The 15,094-nt window shown below is 42.3% G+C and overlaps 1 protein-coding gene across 5 annotated transcripts in view; it reads right to left on the reverse strand.

Moving 5' to 3' along the window:
- The window catches only part of GIT2 (GIT ArfGAP 2), a 25,280-nt gene extending 10,256 nt beyond the window's left edge, over positions 1–15,024 (reverse strand). The window contains exons 1-15 of one of the 5 annotated variants that reach the window (XM_061369217.1): positions 14,899–15,024; positions 12,336–12,469; positions 11,543–11,655; positions 10,704–10,809; positions 10,260–10,346; positions 10,024–10,154; positions 9,776–9,870; positions 8,949–8,994; positions 7,377–7,428; positions 6,458–6,530; positions 6,039–6,136; positions 5,634–5,745; positions 5,051–5,193; positions 4,213–4,362; positions 1,244–1,492 (exon numbers count right to left, since the gene is read on the reverse strand). In XM_061369217.1, the coding sequence (XP_061225201.1) occupies positions 1,244–1,492; positions 4,213–4,362; positions 5,051–5,193; positions 5,634–5,745; positions 6,039–6,136; positions 6,458–6,530; positions 7,377–7,428; positions 8,949–8,994; positions 9,776–9,870; positions 10,024–10,154; positions 10,260–10,346; positions 10,704–10,809; positions 11,543–11,655; positions 12,336–12,469; positions 14,899–14,950 (1,641 nt within the window). In that variant the 5' untranslated portion in view covers positions 14,951–15,024. The remainder of the gene's footprint in view (positions 1–1,243; positions 1,493–4,212; positions 4,363–5,050; positions 5,194–5,633; positions 5,746–6,038; positions 6,137–6,457; positions 6,531–7,376; positions 7,429–8,948; positions 8,995–9,775; positions 9,871–10,023; positions 10,155–10,259; positions 10,347–10,703; positions 10,810–11,542; positions 11,656–12,335; positions 12,470–14,898) is intronic. The other 4 variants (XM_061369218.1, XM_061369219.1, XM_061369220.1 and 1 more) reach the window with 4 other exon arrangements.
- Between the last annotated feature and the right edge of the window lie 70 nt (positions 15,025–15,094).

The raw sequence follows: 15,094 nt of genomic DNA on the forward strand, positions 1-15,094 counted from the left end.
AAATACAACTGACTTCATGTTAATTCCAACACTGATATTCCAGAGGTGCTGAATTCCACAGAGAATAATACACATTCATCTCAATACAGAATTAACTCCACAGAACCAATCAGTGCTTCAGAACTGCTGCTTCTACCCACACCTCAAACCAAAGGACCCCTAGCAAACTGCTGCCATGTTTTGCAAGCATCACCACATACAAAAGAATTGTGACATTTCTTCTGCCTGCATCTCAACAAGCCAATAGAACTGCAAATGATCCAGACTTCACAGCTTAAAGTTCTTATTAATTTAACTGAGGGTGGGGAAAACCCAGCATACAGATTCCTGCATTGATTCCCTGGTGCACTCAACTGTCTCCTTTGGAATGTGCCGGGAACATTTGCCTTCCTTTAATGCCAGGCAAAAACCCCACTAACTTCCAAATATGTCTTTAAAGGGCTCAATTGTTTAACTGGAAGACAGTGCTTCCAACAGGGAAACATACTGAAACAGATCCACAGATGTTAAATATGTGCCTAAAACCCACTGTCCCACATTCCCACCCCCAGGGCCATCTAAAAAGATGCAACAGAAATTCACTTTAATAAGGACTAGTGTGTGATGGGTCACTTATCCAGAGTGCAACCAACACAGTGCAAGCCCACAAGGGTTTGCTAATACAGAACTAATATAGTTCTAATACAGAACTCCCCCTCTGCTACTAACACATTGTATAGGAAAATATTAAACCTGGAGAATTCAACTAACAGATTTTAACCATCTTCAGCCTCCAGTTTCAAATTCAGAATAAGGAATTAGTGGCCTAGTGAAAATTTAGCTTAATTTTATGTTTGGAAGGTGGTTCTGAAGTTCCACAAATGGGTACATGCCTGTATATCTCAAGAAAAGAAGGCATGAACTTTACCTTCCTGGAATACTGTAACTCCCCCCCTCCATCCTGGTTTTCAAACAGCCACACATTGATATTTGACATATAAATGGTGGTTAAAAGAAAGAGCTGAGCAGAAGCTCCAGTTTACATACTCCAGGATTGTTATAGCTTTTCCTTTTCAACCCTCAAGCTCCTGCAGACATGTTAATACAGCAAACATGAAATATCTGTTCAAATTCAAACACTAACAACAAATTCAGATTCACCCTGAAGCAGACAGATGAGCACCTCTGGTACACAAGCATAGCTGGAATAGACAGGAAAGCTGAACATGAGAAGAAATGCAGAAGCATCAGCAGTTTTACTTACATGTGGAGGGAAAGGCTGCAGTCGTGTTATGCTTTCTTCTGGGTATGGAACCTCTCCCATGGGGAGGTAGGGTTTCTGACCTGATCCAGTCTCATACATGGACATGGGTCTGCTACCACGTGCAGATGGTCGTCGCTTTAAAGACGAATTGTTGGTAGGGTCTGTGTACTCAGAACCACTTTGGACCTGATATATATTGGTTGTGGCCTGTCTTCTGAGGTTGGTATTTTCACTCTGTAGCGTTTGAAGCTGAAAGAAATGTTTAGCAGTGGGACTTGGTTTTTCTAATAGCAAGTGTCAAAAGCAAACTGACCATACATACACTCTCACCAGCTTTACTAGTAAATCCCATTACTAGTAGCTGGGGGTTGATTTCTTTGTTCAAAATCTACTTGACTTGCATAGAAACATTTATGTTCCAGCTCAGGAAATATTTATGTGCTGATTTCCAGCACTTTTTGCTGGGATGCAAGCTAAATTAAATAGGAAAATCAGCTGTTGTTAAATCCAGTTTCTTCCAGCCTGGCTGTACTGGCACATGGAATGTGCTAGAATGAGGTTGGGGGTGGAAGCACTGCCAACAACACAGGTTTTCAAGCAAAGGGCTCCATTTCAGCAGTTGATACAAGAACTTAAAAGAAGACTTTAACATGAGGCCCATGAAATCTGACAATGCCAGAACTACAGCACAAACACCAGAGGCAGTGCAAAGGAGATTGAAGCTTGCTCTGCAAAGCAAGAGGAGAGTTTAGCTTATGGAAATCAAGGATCAGCTACTGCTTTCTAAGAAGCCAACAGGGAATAATTTTAAAGCTTTTTATTATTATCCATTTGATGCATAGTAAAAATGCAATAATTCTGATTTTTTTTTTGTGGAGTTACTCAAAGTTTGCTATATTAACACATCACGAAGAAAAGAGGCAAAAGAAGTGGCAGTATTAGCAATTCTCTACCAATAACTGAGTATATTTCCAACAGCAGCTGGCCTTTCAAACAGGAAAGTGCATATTTACTACTGGCATTTAATTTGCATCATATGAACATCAAGAGCATTACTCCTATCAGAAAAACCCTATTTTGCCATGAGCACTTCCCAGAACCCTACATCAAATGTGCTGACTGCTGTTCAGGGTTTTTCTTCCTACTTTCTGTGGCTCTGTAGTGAAAGGCACCAAGGCTTCAGATGTGAGGATCAGCCAGGAGCCAAGCTACCCCTTTAAAGTTTGCCCTTAGAAGTAATTCAACAGGTCAACTTATACTCCCATACATCTACACATTATAAATGAGCTTTTGGTGCAGTTTTAGCCAGTAGCTAATGCAAACTCATACCAAACTTAACCACATAGAAGCAGGCAGGAAAAAAAAAAGCCCCATATGTTTTTCCAATAGAATATCCATTAGAGTAATTAAACTATTTTCATCTTCATTTAGGAAGAACCTGCTCTGAATGAGCATTCATCAAGTGTAGCTTTGCCTCTTCTTTAACATATTTTGCTTAGTAATTCCCATGCAAAAGATGATCTCATTAGCAAATGTGTATGTAAAGTGGACAGATCATTTCATATGACCTAAGCTCTTGCTTAGAAATCAAACAAACCAAACCCAAAGAGACTCTTGAATGGATAAATACGCTGTTGTCTTGCCACAAATAACCCAGCAGAGAATTCTCATGTTGTACCAGAGCTCCCAGGAGCTTTGAGCCAAGCCCTTCCTTGCATTCTACAGTGCCCCACAGCTGCATTGATGCCTCAGCCTGAGCCACCAGCCACCGAGTTAAAGCCCTGTAGTTCACACACACCATTAGGACACAGAAATCAGTGAACTTGCCTCCAAGGTGAGAACACCCTGGCCACAGTGTCCTTCAAAACACCTTCAGCTGCAGCACAGCCACCATCTCTTCTCTGCTACACCACATAAATACACTAAAGCCTGGTTAATTCATAGACCTTAATACTAAATAAGACTATAACTGTCTACAGAAACTCAACAGAAGGGGAAAGTTAATCCAACTGATGCAGAGAAATGCTTAACCAGTACAAGCTGTTAACAGGCAAGGGAAACACCGTCAGATCTCTCCAGTTCTCAGTATTCACCATCCCAATAGACCTGAAAGGCTGAACATAACTGTAAGAGAAGGATGGCACTTAACAGACATGGATATTCTGATCTGCTGAACTAACTCAACCTCAAATGCCAAGAGCTCAACTGTTCCCACCACTCTCCAAAGCATCAGCCTCTTTGCCTCAAGACAATGGGGGAACATGCTCTGGGCATGGGTTCACCTGGGCAAGATCACAGCTTAAACAACTTTCCCTACAGGGAGGGAGCTTTCTGCAGCACACAATGGAGCCTAGCATTCCTAGGCTAGCATGACAGACAGGAGAGTGCATGCAATAGACAGCGGTTCTCCTTTACACCATCCTATTTACCAGAACACTGGCAAAGCATTCAACAACTTGATTTGTTCCTGTAAGGATTAAAAGGTTTGGCTTCTACGCTGCCACGTTTCAGATTATTTTCTATTGCATTGGGATTTTAATTTCCCTTCATTCCACCTGGGTTTATAAATGGAAAAAAGCCAATACATTTATCAGAAAAGTTGAAAGTACATCATATAGTTACGTATTCCTGTGTGCACAGGTAAGATTATGACAGCATTGACTTCCTTATTGTTGAAAACTGCTTATCTTGAAGCAAGACAGCAAAAATATACGAGGCTTGTAACAACTGCCTTGTCACTTGGAAAACTTATGTCAAAATGAACCAAGCAGACGATCATCATCTCCACAATAAAACATTCGAAGCATGTATTGCCCTTACACAGTTATAGCCTCATATCTGATTCCAAAGCAGCTCCATTTAAAATGAGTTCTCGCTATCCTAATACTGGATTACTGCATTTTCAGTTTTATTCTTGTCAACCTAAAATACATTGAGAGATGAAGGGGTTGCACTGTTAGGCCTGTTACCTTTTTCTGCATGATCCTCAGCTCATCACTCAGGTTGATGTTCACTTTCATTAACTGCTGAATCTTCACTTCTGAAGCCACCAGTGCATTTTTAACTTGCATGTACTCTTGGGCTGTCACTGGTCCATCCGACAAGTCTGAATCCAGGCTCTATGAGCAGGAAGAGAAAAATACACCATTCAGGAACAGATTACCCAAAGAAAACAGAACAAGGATATGAAAAGGTCATATAACCTCATTACTTTATAGGAATCACAGCTCAAATTAAGGTCAAATAAATAAGACCTATTCATTAGAATAATTTAAGTCCAATATAAATGAAATTGGATCTCAATCAGCTTTTAGCTCAAAAGCACAAATGCACAAAACCATTTGTCTCAGCAGATCAGTGACACAACGCTGTTTCAGAAGGATTTAAGAATATGCAATAAATAAACTGGACAGTCCTAAGAGACAGATCCCTAAATACCACTGTGCATATCACCAGGGAAGATTACACTAGTACTATAAGGTTTACTGCCCCTCTTTTACCATGCTCCTTTATTTCCAGGAATGGTTTAATCTACTCTGTCACTATTGGTCTGCTGCAAATATTTCCCCAGTAGGAAGCAGTAAGTCTTGGTGAAACAGCACAGAATCACTGGTTAGGAGTGTTCTGGTAGATCCAATTATTTCATCTGTGCAATTAGGTCTATATCTTATCTCCAGACGCACACAGTGGGCACACAGTACTTTTCTGGTCATTTGTGCACATTAAATCCCCTCACAAGGGGAAAGTCTGACTGCAAAATACCTCTACAAATAACATTCGGTCTGTGTATAAATGTTTCAAACCTACCTTCTGCCTGTTTGATTTAGCTGCATTTGTTTCCAGATCTGTATCCTCATCTGAAGCAACGCTGTCATAATCAGGCTGGTCATTGTCCTGACTCTCACTACTATGCTGGTTGCTGATTGATTTGAGAATCAGCTCCACATTTTCTGTAGATCAAGATACACCATTTAAAAATATACTAGTGAGTTTGGAGAAGAAGGTGAACTGGCAATAAGCTCAAGAGCATTTAAATAACAGCAAAGTCCTGCATGCACAGAGCAGGCAGGATAGCCAGTACCCACACCACTGATGTTATCCTAGCTGCCAGTCAAAAGAATCATCACTCAAACTGTACAGGACTCCCACAGAAAGTTTTACTAAGTCATCATAAAAACCCCAACCATCATAAAAAAATGTTCCTGGATTGCACATATCCCACTTGATTTAACTGTATTACAAATTCCAACATTTACACGCAGATCTTCTGCATTTGGGCATTCTTTTGGTGGCCTAACACATGCCAATAGCTACATGATTTAGTTCTTATTTATAAAAGTCTCTTTCTTCATTAATGTACAGATAAACTGACAACTAAAAACATTCTCACCTTTTGAACCAGAGAGAGGATTCCCCTGTTGTCTCCGTTTGGCATCACTTAAAATATCTATAACTAATGTAGCAAATTCATGGGCATTAAATCGAGCCAGTTTCTGCCTTCCCTAAATCACAGAATAATGGAGAAAAAAGCAGCACATCATGTGTTAGACAAAGAGCAGAGCTCCCAGGTAAAAGACACAACAGCACTTACAGGAAGATGAGTGTGCAATTGCATTTATTGCAGAAAGTGTGATTTAAAGTATCCATCTGCACACTACAGGGTAGAGGAAGTACAAAACTTCTTTACAAGTAGATGCAACTCTTCCACAGTAAAGAAGTGCAGTAAAACAGTATTACATCAAATAGCTGGCTTACTGAATGTAAATAGTTTTACAGTATTAAGAAGGTTGCCTACCTGATTCCTGGTTGAGGAATATTCAGGATTTACAGGAAGAAAAGGGACCACTGTGGTCTCTGTCACAAGGGTACTGTGGTTCTGAGTAGCAAGCCAAACTGCTCAAGGAAGAGAAAAGAGGAAATAACCTTCCTGTACTATTTGACAGTGTTTCTTGTCAAAGAATAAAAGGCCACAGTCTCAAACCCAAAGACCACCAGTTCAAAAGGAAGCTTTTTGCCCCAGAGGGTTCTCTACTTGGTAAAAACCGAAAGGGTTTTTCAATTAATGTCACATTCAGACAACACAAGACAAAGAAACCACCATTATGAGCAATTACTGAATAGAGCAGTGCTTTAAACAGAACACATGCTTGCCCTAGGATCTTGCATGTAAGAATTCACATTCACGTTATACACATTCCAGAAAGCCTCATTCACCTGCGTCTGTCTCCCTCCTGTCAACTTCATCATAGACATCCATGGCAAGTTCTTCAAACAAGTGGTTGCTTAGCTAAGGGTAGAGGAGAATAGTTAGAGCTCGAACATAAACAAAACACAAGACCTCTATAAACAGAAAATGTAAGGGTAGAACTCTGCTCTTGCTTTTTAGCCCGTATGACTGGTTCTTAGCTTGCACAGCAAAGTAATCTATGACACAGACATACACGAGCACCCAACTGCTATATACAGACAGCAACACTGCTATGTTTTTCCTTTACTGGTTAATGGATTTTTCCTCTCCTATCTAATCACAAAAAGACCTCATGTATTCAGGATATAGCAGACCTACTGTGGGAACCAGGTATCCAACTGACACTCCAGATGTGGCTTTGAGTGAGGACTCACAACACGCCTGTGTGTTTCAAACTCTGCTTCTGCAGCAGATGGTTCAAGAGAGATAACTGTGTGACAGCAAAAACCTTTAAGTAGAAGGAAAACACATCCTCACTCTAACTTAAACAAGGATGTGGTGACCCACACTTCAGTCAAAATAAGTGAGCTGGCATTGCTAGCAACTAATTAGCAGAGACTAATGCACTAGTCTGGCTTTCCAGAAAGCTAAAGGCAAATAGCAACATCTAACATACAGATTTATATCAAACACATGACAGCAAGACAAAGTTCAAGGTTCTGAACTGGAGAGACAGGCCTTGAGATACTGCCTCAAACAACACAGTCTCTGTCATGGATTTATCATCATCTTTGTTCCTCCAGCTCTGCCTGTTTTCACGTTTTTCTCCAGATTTTCAACTTGCTGGAGTTGACATTTATTGATGCAGGAATTAATAGAAGCTGAAACCACCCTGAAAGATGAAGAACAGAGTTCACCACATCTAGATAAAGAAGTTTTACTTACAGACTGAAGCTTCTTCTTGGCCGCCTTTGCGAGTTCTGATAAATCTAGACTGCTATGAAAACAAGAAGTGATCATTACATCTACAGCATCTACCAGCTTGTTGAAACACAGACTCTACATTTTGCTAATTCAATGACGAAATGTCATTTTTACTCGAAACTCCTTGAATCTCTCAATATTTTAACAAAGTTTTTAACACACTGACCTTACCAGTATTGCTAAGATCACAATTAGCATATTCTTAAGCTTTTCCTAAACAACTTAAAATAAAAGAATCCTAAAGATCCTTTGGAATACGAATAGCCCCATCTGTGTAGCTCAAGCCACAGTCAAGCCGTAGTGCAACAAAACGCTTTCTGTGAGGCATCTGAATAATATCATTCTGACCACAACTCCAGCCCACATAAAACACATGGGACTTGTTCCATTGGGCTGTGCAGGACGCGGGGGAGCATCAGACTGCCAAATGGACACAGCAATAGGGCCACACTTAAAACTATTCTGTACTCATCAGTAAGTAATCTTTTCCACTGGCTTCCAGTCTTGAACATGAGGCACAAGATGAAAATTGTGCAGCTCAACAGAATTTATGACCAGAGCCAGAGATCAGGAAACTGATATCTTGTGAGTCCATATTGACAGCACCCAGGAGAAGACTCCCCTGGGTGTCTACAAGGCTGCAAAGGCTCAAATAAAACCTCTGTATGATTAACTGATATTGCAGAGAGTCACCAGACAAGGGGGTAAAAAGGAGAAAGACCAGGCAGAGGTGAGGCAGGTTGTACTGCAGGCTCTGTGCTCTCAGCAGCACCTCTTAACAAGTCCTTTTCTCTACATGTCAACTTCCTCTTCTGTGCTACAATGGAAATGATACTTACTGTACTCTGCAGAACACTCTGCACTGAAAATATACAGTATTTTATCCAACAGCTAAACACAGCTTATCTAAAAGAACTACATATGTTAACACTGAGTATTTTACCAACCATTACACAGCTCCTATCATTTTACAAGTTTTTCATAGCATTTTGCAAGCAATAAATTGAACAGTAATTTACTCACAGCCGCCTTATTCCCAATTGCACAGCAATGAAAGAAAAATAGGGATTTAGGATTAATACTTGATATGATTTATACAAAAATTATTTCATTGATTGTAACCAAAAGTTAAAAGCACTCAAGTGGTCTAAATTATAAATACTTCCAGAGAAAAATGCAGCTTTCTTGCAAGTATTAGTTTCAAAATGCTGTATCAGGAACTCAATTGGTCCTAGAATTAGCTACAAAATCTTTTACCCAGGAATCCCCATGTTCCCTTAATATAATTGTCCCACCTTTCCTCTGCATTTTAACAAATACGTTCAACTTCTTCAGTTTTGTGATTTTGTTTAAATGACAATATTCTAAGGGAATTAAAGAAAAGCCTCCAAGAGTGACAGAGGCACCAAAGACACACATTAAAGAGGCAGAACAACAACAAGCTTAACAGTTGCTTCAGAAAGGAAAGGAAACTTAGTTATTAAGGGGTTTTATTTTGCTGGTTTCAGCCATGCTGTGGAATCAGGGTCTTACCTGTCTGCCATCTGAGGTATCACGAAGTGCTGTCCGTTTTTATGTTCTAGAATTTAAAATGGATTGCATTTTAACAGGTTGTTACTGGACTATAGTTTCAATGTTGTCTGGATATATAGAGCTGATATTCAGTGTTACTAAGACACAGCAAAGAGAAACCCAACAATAGATGCAACAGGCAAACACAGTAATTTATCTTGCATGTAATAACTCCATTTCCAGTTATAGGAAACTAGCATGTCTTAAAAGAAGCCTCCTACCACAATTTTCCAATGTTATCAAAGATTCCAGTTAAGGTTTATCAAGTATATCAACATTCCATTAAAAAAAAAGTTAATGTTGTACCACAGCAGCCTTTATAGCACCTAAAGGCTAAACATTTGTTAGTGTGTTTGTGTTCAAAAGGCACCCACTTAACTGACTGCTCCCCTACTTTTGTATTTCAGTGAGGAGAGGCGATTTGAAGGAGTTCCTGTATCACTCCTGCAGACTACTCAACATGCACAATACCTGTCATTTCTCTGCAATTCATTCCTTGAAGTTGAGCAGTACTCAACTGTTCTTACACATAGGTTTCTCCACATTACCAGGGGTATTCCACTTACAGAACACATTATTTGTGGAAAACATGTTATGTAAATGAATTTTAAATGTTATTAATTTTACATCTTGTACTTTCTTGAGGTCTTGTATGATTTATATAAACTTAGGATGTTTGAAATGCACAGAACAAGTGTATTAATGCTGACCCTAACACTGCGTACCATAGTTTGAACTGTCCTATGATTAACACTGATAGATCTCAGAGAGCAGTTTCTCCTTCTCACCTGGTTTCCTGCCACAGAGGTAGAAAGCCAACCTGTCTGTAAGCTCGTACTGGATCTCCACCAGGCGCTCTGCCAGCTCATGGTGCCCCCCTTGTCTGGTTCACACACACACAAACAGAAGTTACATCAGTTACGCATTTTGAGATATGCAACATGTTAAAAATAACCAGAAAAGTAGACTTTTTCATCATGTGATTTATGGATATGGGTGAATATACAAGAGCATCACATATGTCAGGGTCTTCTACCTTGCACAGTCAACTGGAGTTTTTCCATTGGAATCTTGTGTGCCAGGATCAGCGCCATAAACTGCTAATAACTCTGCCTGTAGAGTCTGTCCTGCCTTGGCAGCCACGTGGAGCGGGGTGTTGCCTTTCTCCTACAGGTTAGTAAGAAAAATATCTACTTAATCAACAAGTCTGAATGACAGTGTGCATCAGCTGAAATCTATACAACTATTATAAATTGTAGGAAGTATTCATACAGGATGAAAGAAGTTAGCTTGAGCTCCCAAGGAAAGCAATCGCAGACACGTCTCCAGGTTGCCTGTCCTCACACTGGAATGGAGTTGCTGAAAGAGAAGCAGAATGGTACTTAAAGCAACAGCAATTACTGTGATTGAGCATGTGTTTTTTCAGCCACGGTTTTAGAAACAGGTATTCAAGAATGCTTGCTACAGATCTTTTGTATAAATGTTTTTCTCCAGGTTAATCTAAACCAGTGCCTCTCAACCATCCACATCTCCCATACCCATATAGATACCAAAACCAAAGAGGCTTCAAGCTGAAGTCAAGCTATATTTGTGCATATGACAGTGATGGAGAACAGCAATAGTTAAGTCAAAAGCAATTGCTTTAATTCAGCCAGATTTCACTGCTGTTACACACAAGTTGTAGCTCCTGCAGCCTGCCAGAACACACACACTGACCTTACTGAGATCTTTGGCAGTGACACTGTCGTCCTCACGGCATGGCAAGCGATGAACAAATGCCAACATTTGATATTTAGCTCTAATGAATTCTGCTTTATTTGGACTGTAAAGAGAAACCCAAGCAACAGAAGGGAAAGAAAGTATATATTAATGCTTTCACATTGATACAGATGGTCTAGGAAAAGGAAAATTCACAACTGAAGACTCTATTAGATCCTTGCTTGCTACTAGTAGCAAATTAGACCCATTAAAGGCACAACCATTGCAGACTCTTTAACTACACAGAACACATTTCTGTTACAAACATCAGGACATCTGCAGACCCTAGGAGGTAGAGTGTATTTCTTACAAGTGAACACTGAACTTAAAATCATGCCAACTTAAGATATATAATTACTACACACAGCCAATATGTTTTCAAATGGAGCAGCATATTCAGTGACAGAAACCTTAGTTTTTGTTTAATTCATCAACTAATCTCAATCCCATCAGCAGAGTTCCATTAACTGAAGCACGTGGTGTGAGAATTGAAGTCTTTTGATTCAAGTACAAGTACAGGTTCTCACTACCCAAAGCCAGAGGTCACGAGTCAATGGCTCAGAGAATTAAAGCAATTTAGTTCCATTTTTGCAATAAATTTTACAAAATTAATTATTGTAAATTAAAATAAAAAGGAAAAAAAAAGAAAATGAGTGAACAAGTAACTGGTTTACTCCTGTTTTCTTCCTGCAATACAATTATCACCAGGTCTCCATGGACAACTTGCTGCTTCTGTCACTGCTGAAGACAACAGTCACGCTTCTATAGGAATAAAACCTTTGTCATTTTGCACTTACTGCACTTTATCCTGTGGGCTTGCTTTGCGCCTCCCGCTCATAACAGAGGCAGGGTCCAGCAAGGAATGTTCCCATATGGAGTTTGCACCGTTATTATACAGCGTTTCCACCATCTGAAATCCAAAGTGAACACAAACAGCCAGTAAAGGCATTTTGCTGCTAACTGCACAGACTGACTGCTCAAATGTCTGTAATTACATTCACACAGACAGCAAGCCAAGAGATGCATGTTCCATGTGCCAGCATCCATAAGCGACTGGGGTATCAGAAGCAGACACAGGCTTAGGAGCTTGTTACATGGAATGTAAAAAGAACCCCCTTAAAACTCTCTACTCTTCCCAACAGCAGCTCTACCGAAGAGAGGTTTGCTATATATTCAAAATCTAGGTTGAAGCAGATGTATTGCAAAAGTCTGGAAGAAAAGCTGAAGGTTTAAATTCATAGAATCCTAGAATGGTTTGTGCTGGAAAGGACCTTAAAGCTCATCCAGCTTCAAGCCCCTGCCACAAGCAGGGACCCCTTCCACTGGAGCAGCTTGCTCCAAGCCCCTGTGTCCAACTGGGCCTTGAGCACTGCCAGGGATGGGGCAGCCACAGCTTCTCTGGGCACCCTGTGCTAGCGCCTCAGCACCCTCACAGGGAAGAGTTTCTGCCTAAGAGCTCATCTCAGTCTCCCCTCTGGCAGGTTAAAGCCGTTCCCTTGTCCTGTCCCTACATGCCCATGAGCCCCATAAATTCCATACAATATCCATATATGTAGTTTTACAGAAGGAAGACACAGCTTTACGTTTCACCTGCAGCAGTGTCGGAGGCCATGGGGTGTGCTTGAGATGCCTCACTTGAGAGATGTGACGCCCCAGACTTCGGTGAACACTACAGCACTCGTCACAGATGAGAATTCCCCTGTTTATCGATGCCCAGCAGGGATCTGAAAAAGAACACATGAATTACAACATGGAAGGCAACATGTATGTCAAACCCAGAGTCTAAAATCAGGAGCCCTGCCTTCTAACCTCAGCTTTACTGCTTAGCAGCAGTGCACATGGGCTGTGGGTGTTGGGGAAATACCAGTTCTTGTGCTTAGTGGGGATGTGGGACTCTGAGAACAGCCCCACTGTTTGCAGTTCTTCCTGTGGCAACACTTTACTTTGTAAGAGTAATAGGATGTTCAACTTACTACCTCCTTAAAGTGCTCACTTGCAATTTTGTGAAGTCCTACAAAAGTATAGTCTAACAATAGCACTCACCTACTCTTTGGAAAACCTCAGAAGTCTGAAAGTAAGAAGTGGTAAAGTAGTTATGGTCTTCTTGCGCTACTCAGTCTTCAGTTCTATATTACTATGATGACTTTTAATTTCCACATTCAATAATAAAAATGCTCAAGAGTATCACATTAAAGAAACAGAGCGTGCCAAGCTAATTCACTTCAACTCCAGAGAGATTCAAACTGGAGCCATCTTATAAGCAAACCAGAAAGACAACTGGTGACAGATGAAGTAGTAAATAATAACACTAGCTATTATGTAGCTTCAGACATCAGAAAGCATGAAACCGACTAGGGATGTTACATCAGAGTGAAACTGAGGACACTAAAGTGAGGTCCTTCCACTGCTCTCAGCTCCATCTCCAGAAGAAACTCCAGTTTTCTGTCAGTGACTCATGAACTGGACGTGCCAAGAGCCCTGCAGGAACAGGCAGTAGAGCAGTGAGACAGACCTTCAGATCCGGCTCATCCCAGGAGAAAGCCAAAGGAATTCAATATCTTTTCTATTGTGGAAAATTCTTCTTGATTTCAAATGCAGAGATGAGTTTTAAGCTGAAGAGTGCAACCCAAGGCTGGTATGTGATGAGAGAACTCCTGTATCCTGTCAGAATACATCTGAGCAACTGTGCATCACAAAAGTTTTCTCTGACCCATGCAGTGAACGTACTGACTCCCTGAACAGGAGATCCCATCACTGCTGTGGTTTTTAAGCAGAGTTGATGTTGTGTGTGTGCTGAAGGCAATGTGGGCAAACCTGTTCAAACCATGAGGGATGAGAGCATCCAATTGGAGCTGATAACCATCACAGCCCAGAGCCAAACTAAAGCACAGCTTTGAGGGGGAAAAAATAACCTCATTTAAAAACCAAATTAATAACAAGCACAAACCTCCTTATAAATCATTGCATTATTTTAACTTTCCCTTCTAAGAAGGAAAAAAATAGCACTGAAATGAGATGCATTAGTTCTAACCTAACCCATGGAGGCTGGAGGCAGCCTTCCAGACTAATGAGCCTCGTCCCTTTTCATTACATGCAACCTTATCACACGCTCATTCATAAACTAATGGAACTCTTCTGGAAGCCAGTACTCACTCTGCCTTAACTAACAATCACCATCAGGTTTATTTCTTTACATTCACCTCGGTACCTCACTGCTTGTCATTTCAGCTTGTGCAGTCTGCCTAAAAGAAATCACATCGATGACAATCTGTGTTTATGTGGAAACTGGCCAGTCTGTGTGAAAACCTGGCACCACTGGAATACAGGATGGCGTGATGCAAAAAAAAAGATGGCAAAAACAGAAAAGCAAAAGGAAAGACAACAGAGAGAACAATAAGAAACTTGGAGAGGGGCTTTTTACAGGGGCCTGTAGGGACAGGACAAGGGGAATGGCTTGAACCTGCCAGAGGGGAGAGTGAGCTGAGCTCTTAGGCAGAAGCTCTTCCCTGTGAGGTTGCTGAGGCGCTGGCACAGGGTGCCCAGAGAAGCTGTGGCTGCCCCATCCCTGGCAGTGCTCAAGGCCAGGTTGGACACAGGGGCTTGGAGCAAGCTGCTCCAGTGAAAGGTGTCCCTGCCCGTGGCAGGGGTTGGGGCTGAATGAGCTTTAAGGTCCCTTCAACCCAAACCATTTTAGGATTCTATGATTTCCAGCTGCAACCACCTCCCACCTTTTACCTCCGTGACTCTAAGAGCTCTTTAAACCCGACTTCCTTAGGCCAGCCTACTTTGCACCAGCCTTCCTCCTTCCTGAGGGCAGGAGCTCCAGGTTAGCTCCTACCCGGCCACCCTCCGCAGGGCCCCCCCGGGGGACCCGCCGGTAGCAGGACCGTGCGCTCCTGGACGCAGCCGGAGCTCTCTCAGGAAGAGGCCCGCTGAAAGCGCGTCCAAACCCGGCTCCCCGCCGCGCAGGGAGTATCACCGCTACAAACCGGCGACACCCGCAGAGCCCCCCCTGGGCCGCCCCGCTGACAGGAGCGCCCCGCCGCGCCCCGGTACCTCCCGGCCGCCACCTGCCCGCACACCCTCAGCGGGGAGCCACCGGTGGCGGCTCCGAGGGAGGGTCCGGGCTGCTTCTGCCGCCGGCGGTGCCTACCCGGGGCGCTGCAGTCGGCGCACACCTCGCTGCTCCTCAGGCGCTTCGCCATTGCGCACACGGGGCCGCCCGCTTCCCGCCGCCTTAACGGGCCCCGCGGCGGCCCCGCCAGGCGGCAGCGCGCTTGCGCCGAGTAGCCCCGCCCGCCCCGCCGCCGCAGCCGCGCCACAGCGGGAAGCGCCGCGCCGCCATGTTT

The sequence above is a fragment of the Neopsephotus bourkii genome, unplaced genomic scaffold, assembly GCF_033783945.1.
Source record: "Neopsephotus bourkii isolate Nb327-2 ecotype Australia unplaced genomic scaffold, CSIRO-AGI_Nbou_v1 NB_1479, whole genome shotgun sequence".
In the NCBI taxonomy this organism is placed as follows: domain Eukaryota; kingdom Metazoa; phylum Chordata; class Aves; order Psittaciformes; family Psittacidae; genus Neopsephotus; species Neopsephotus bourkii.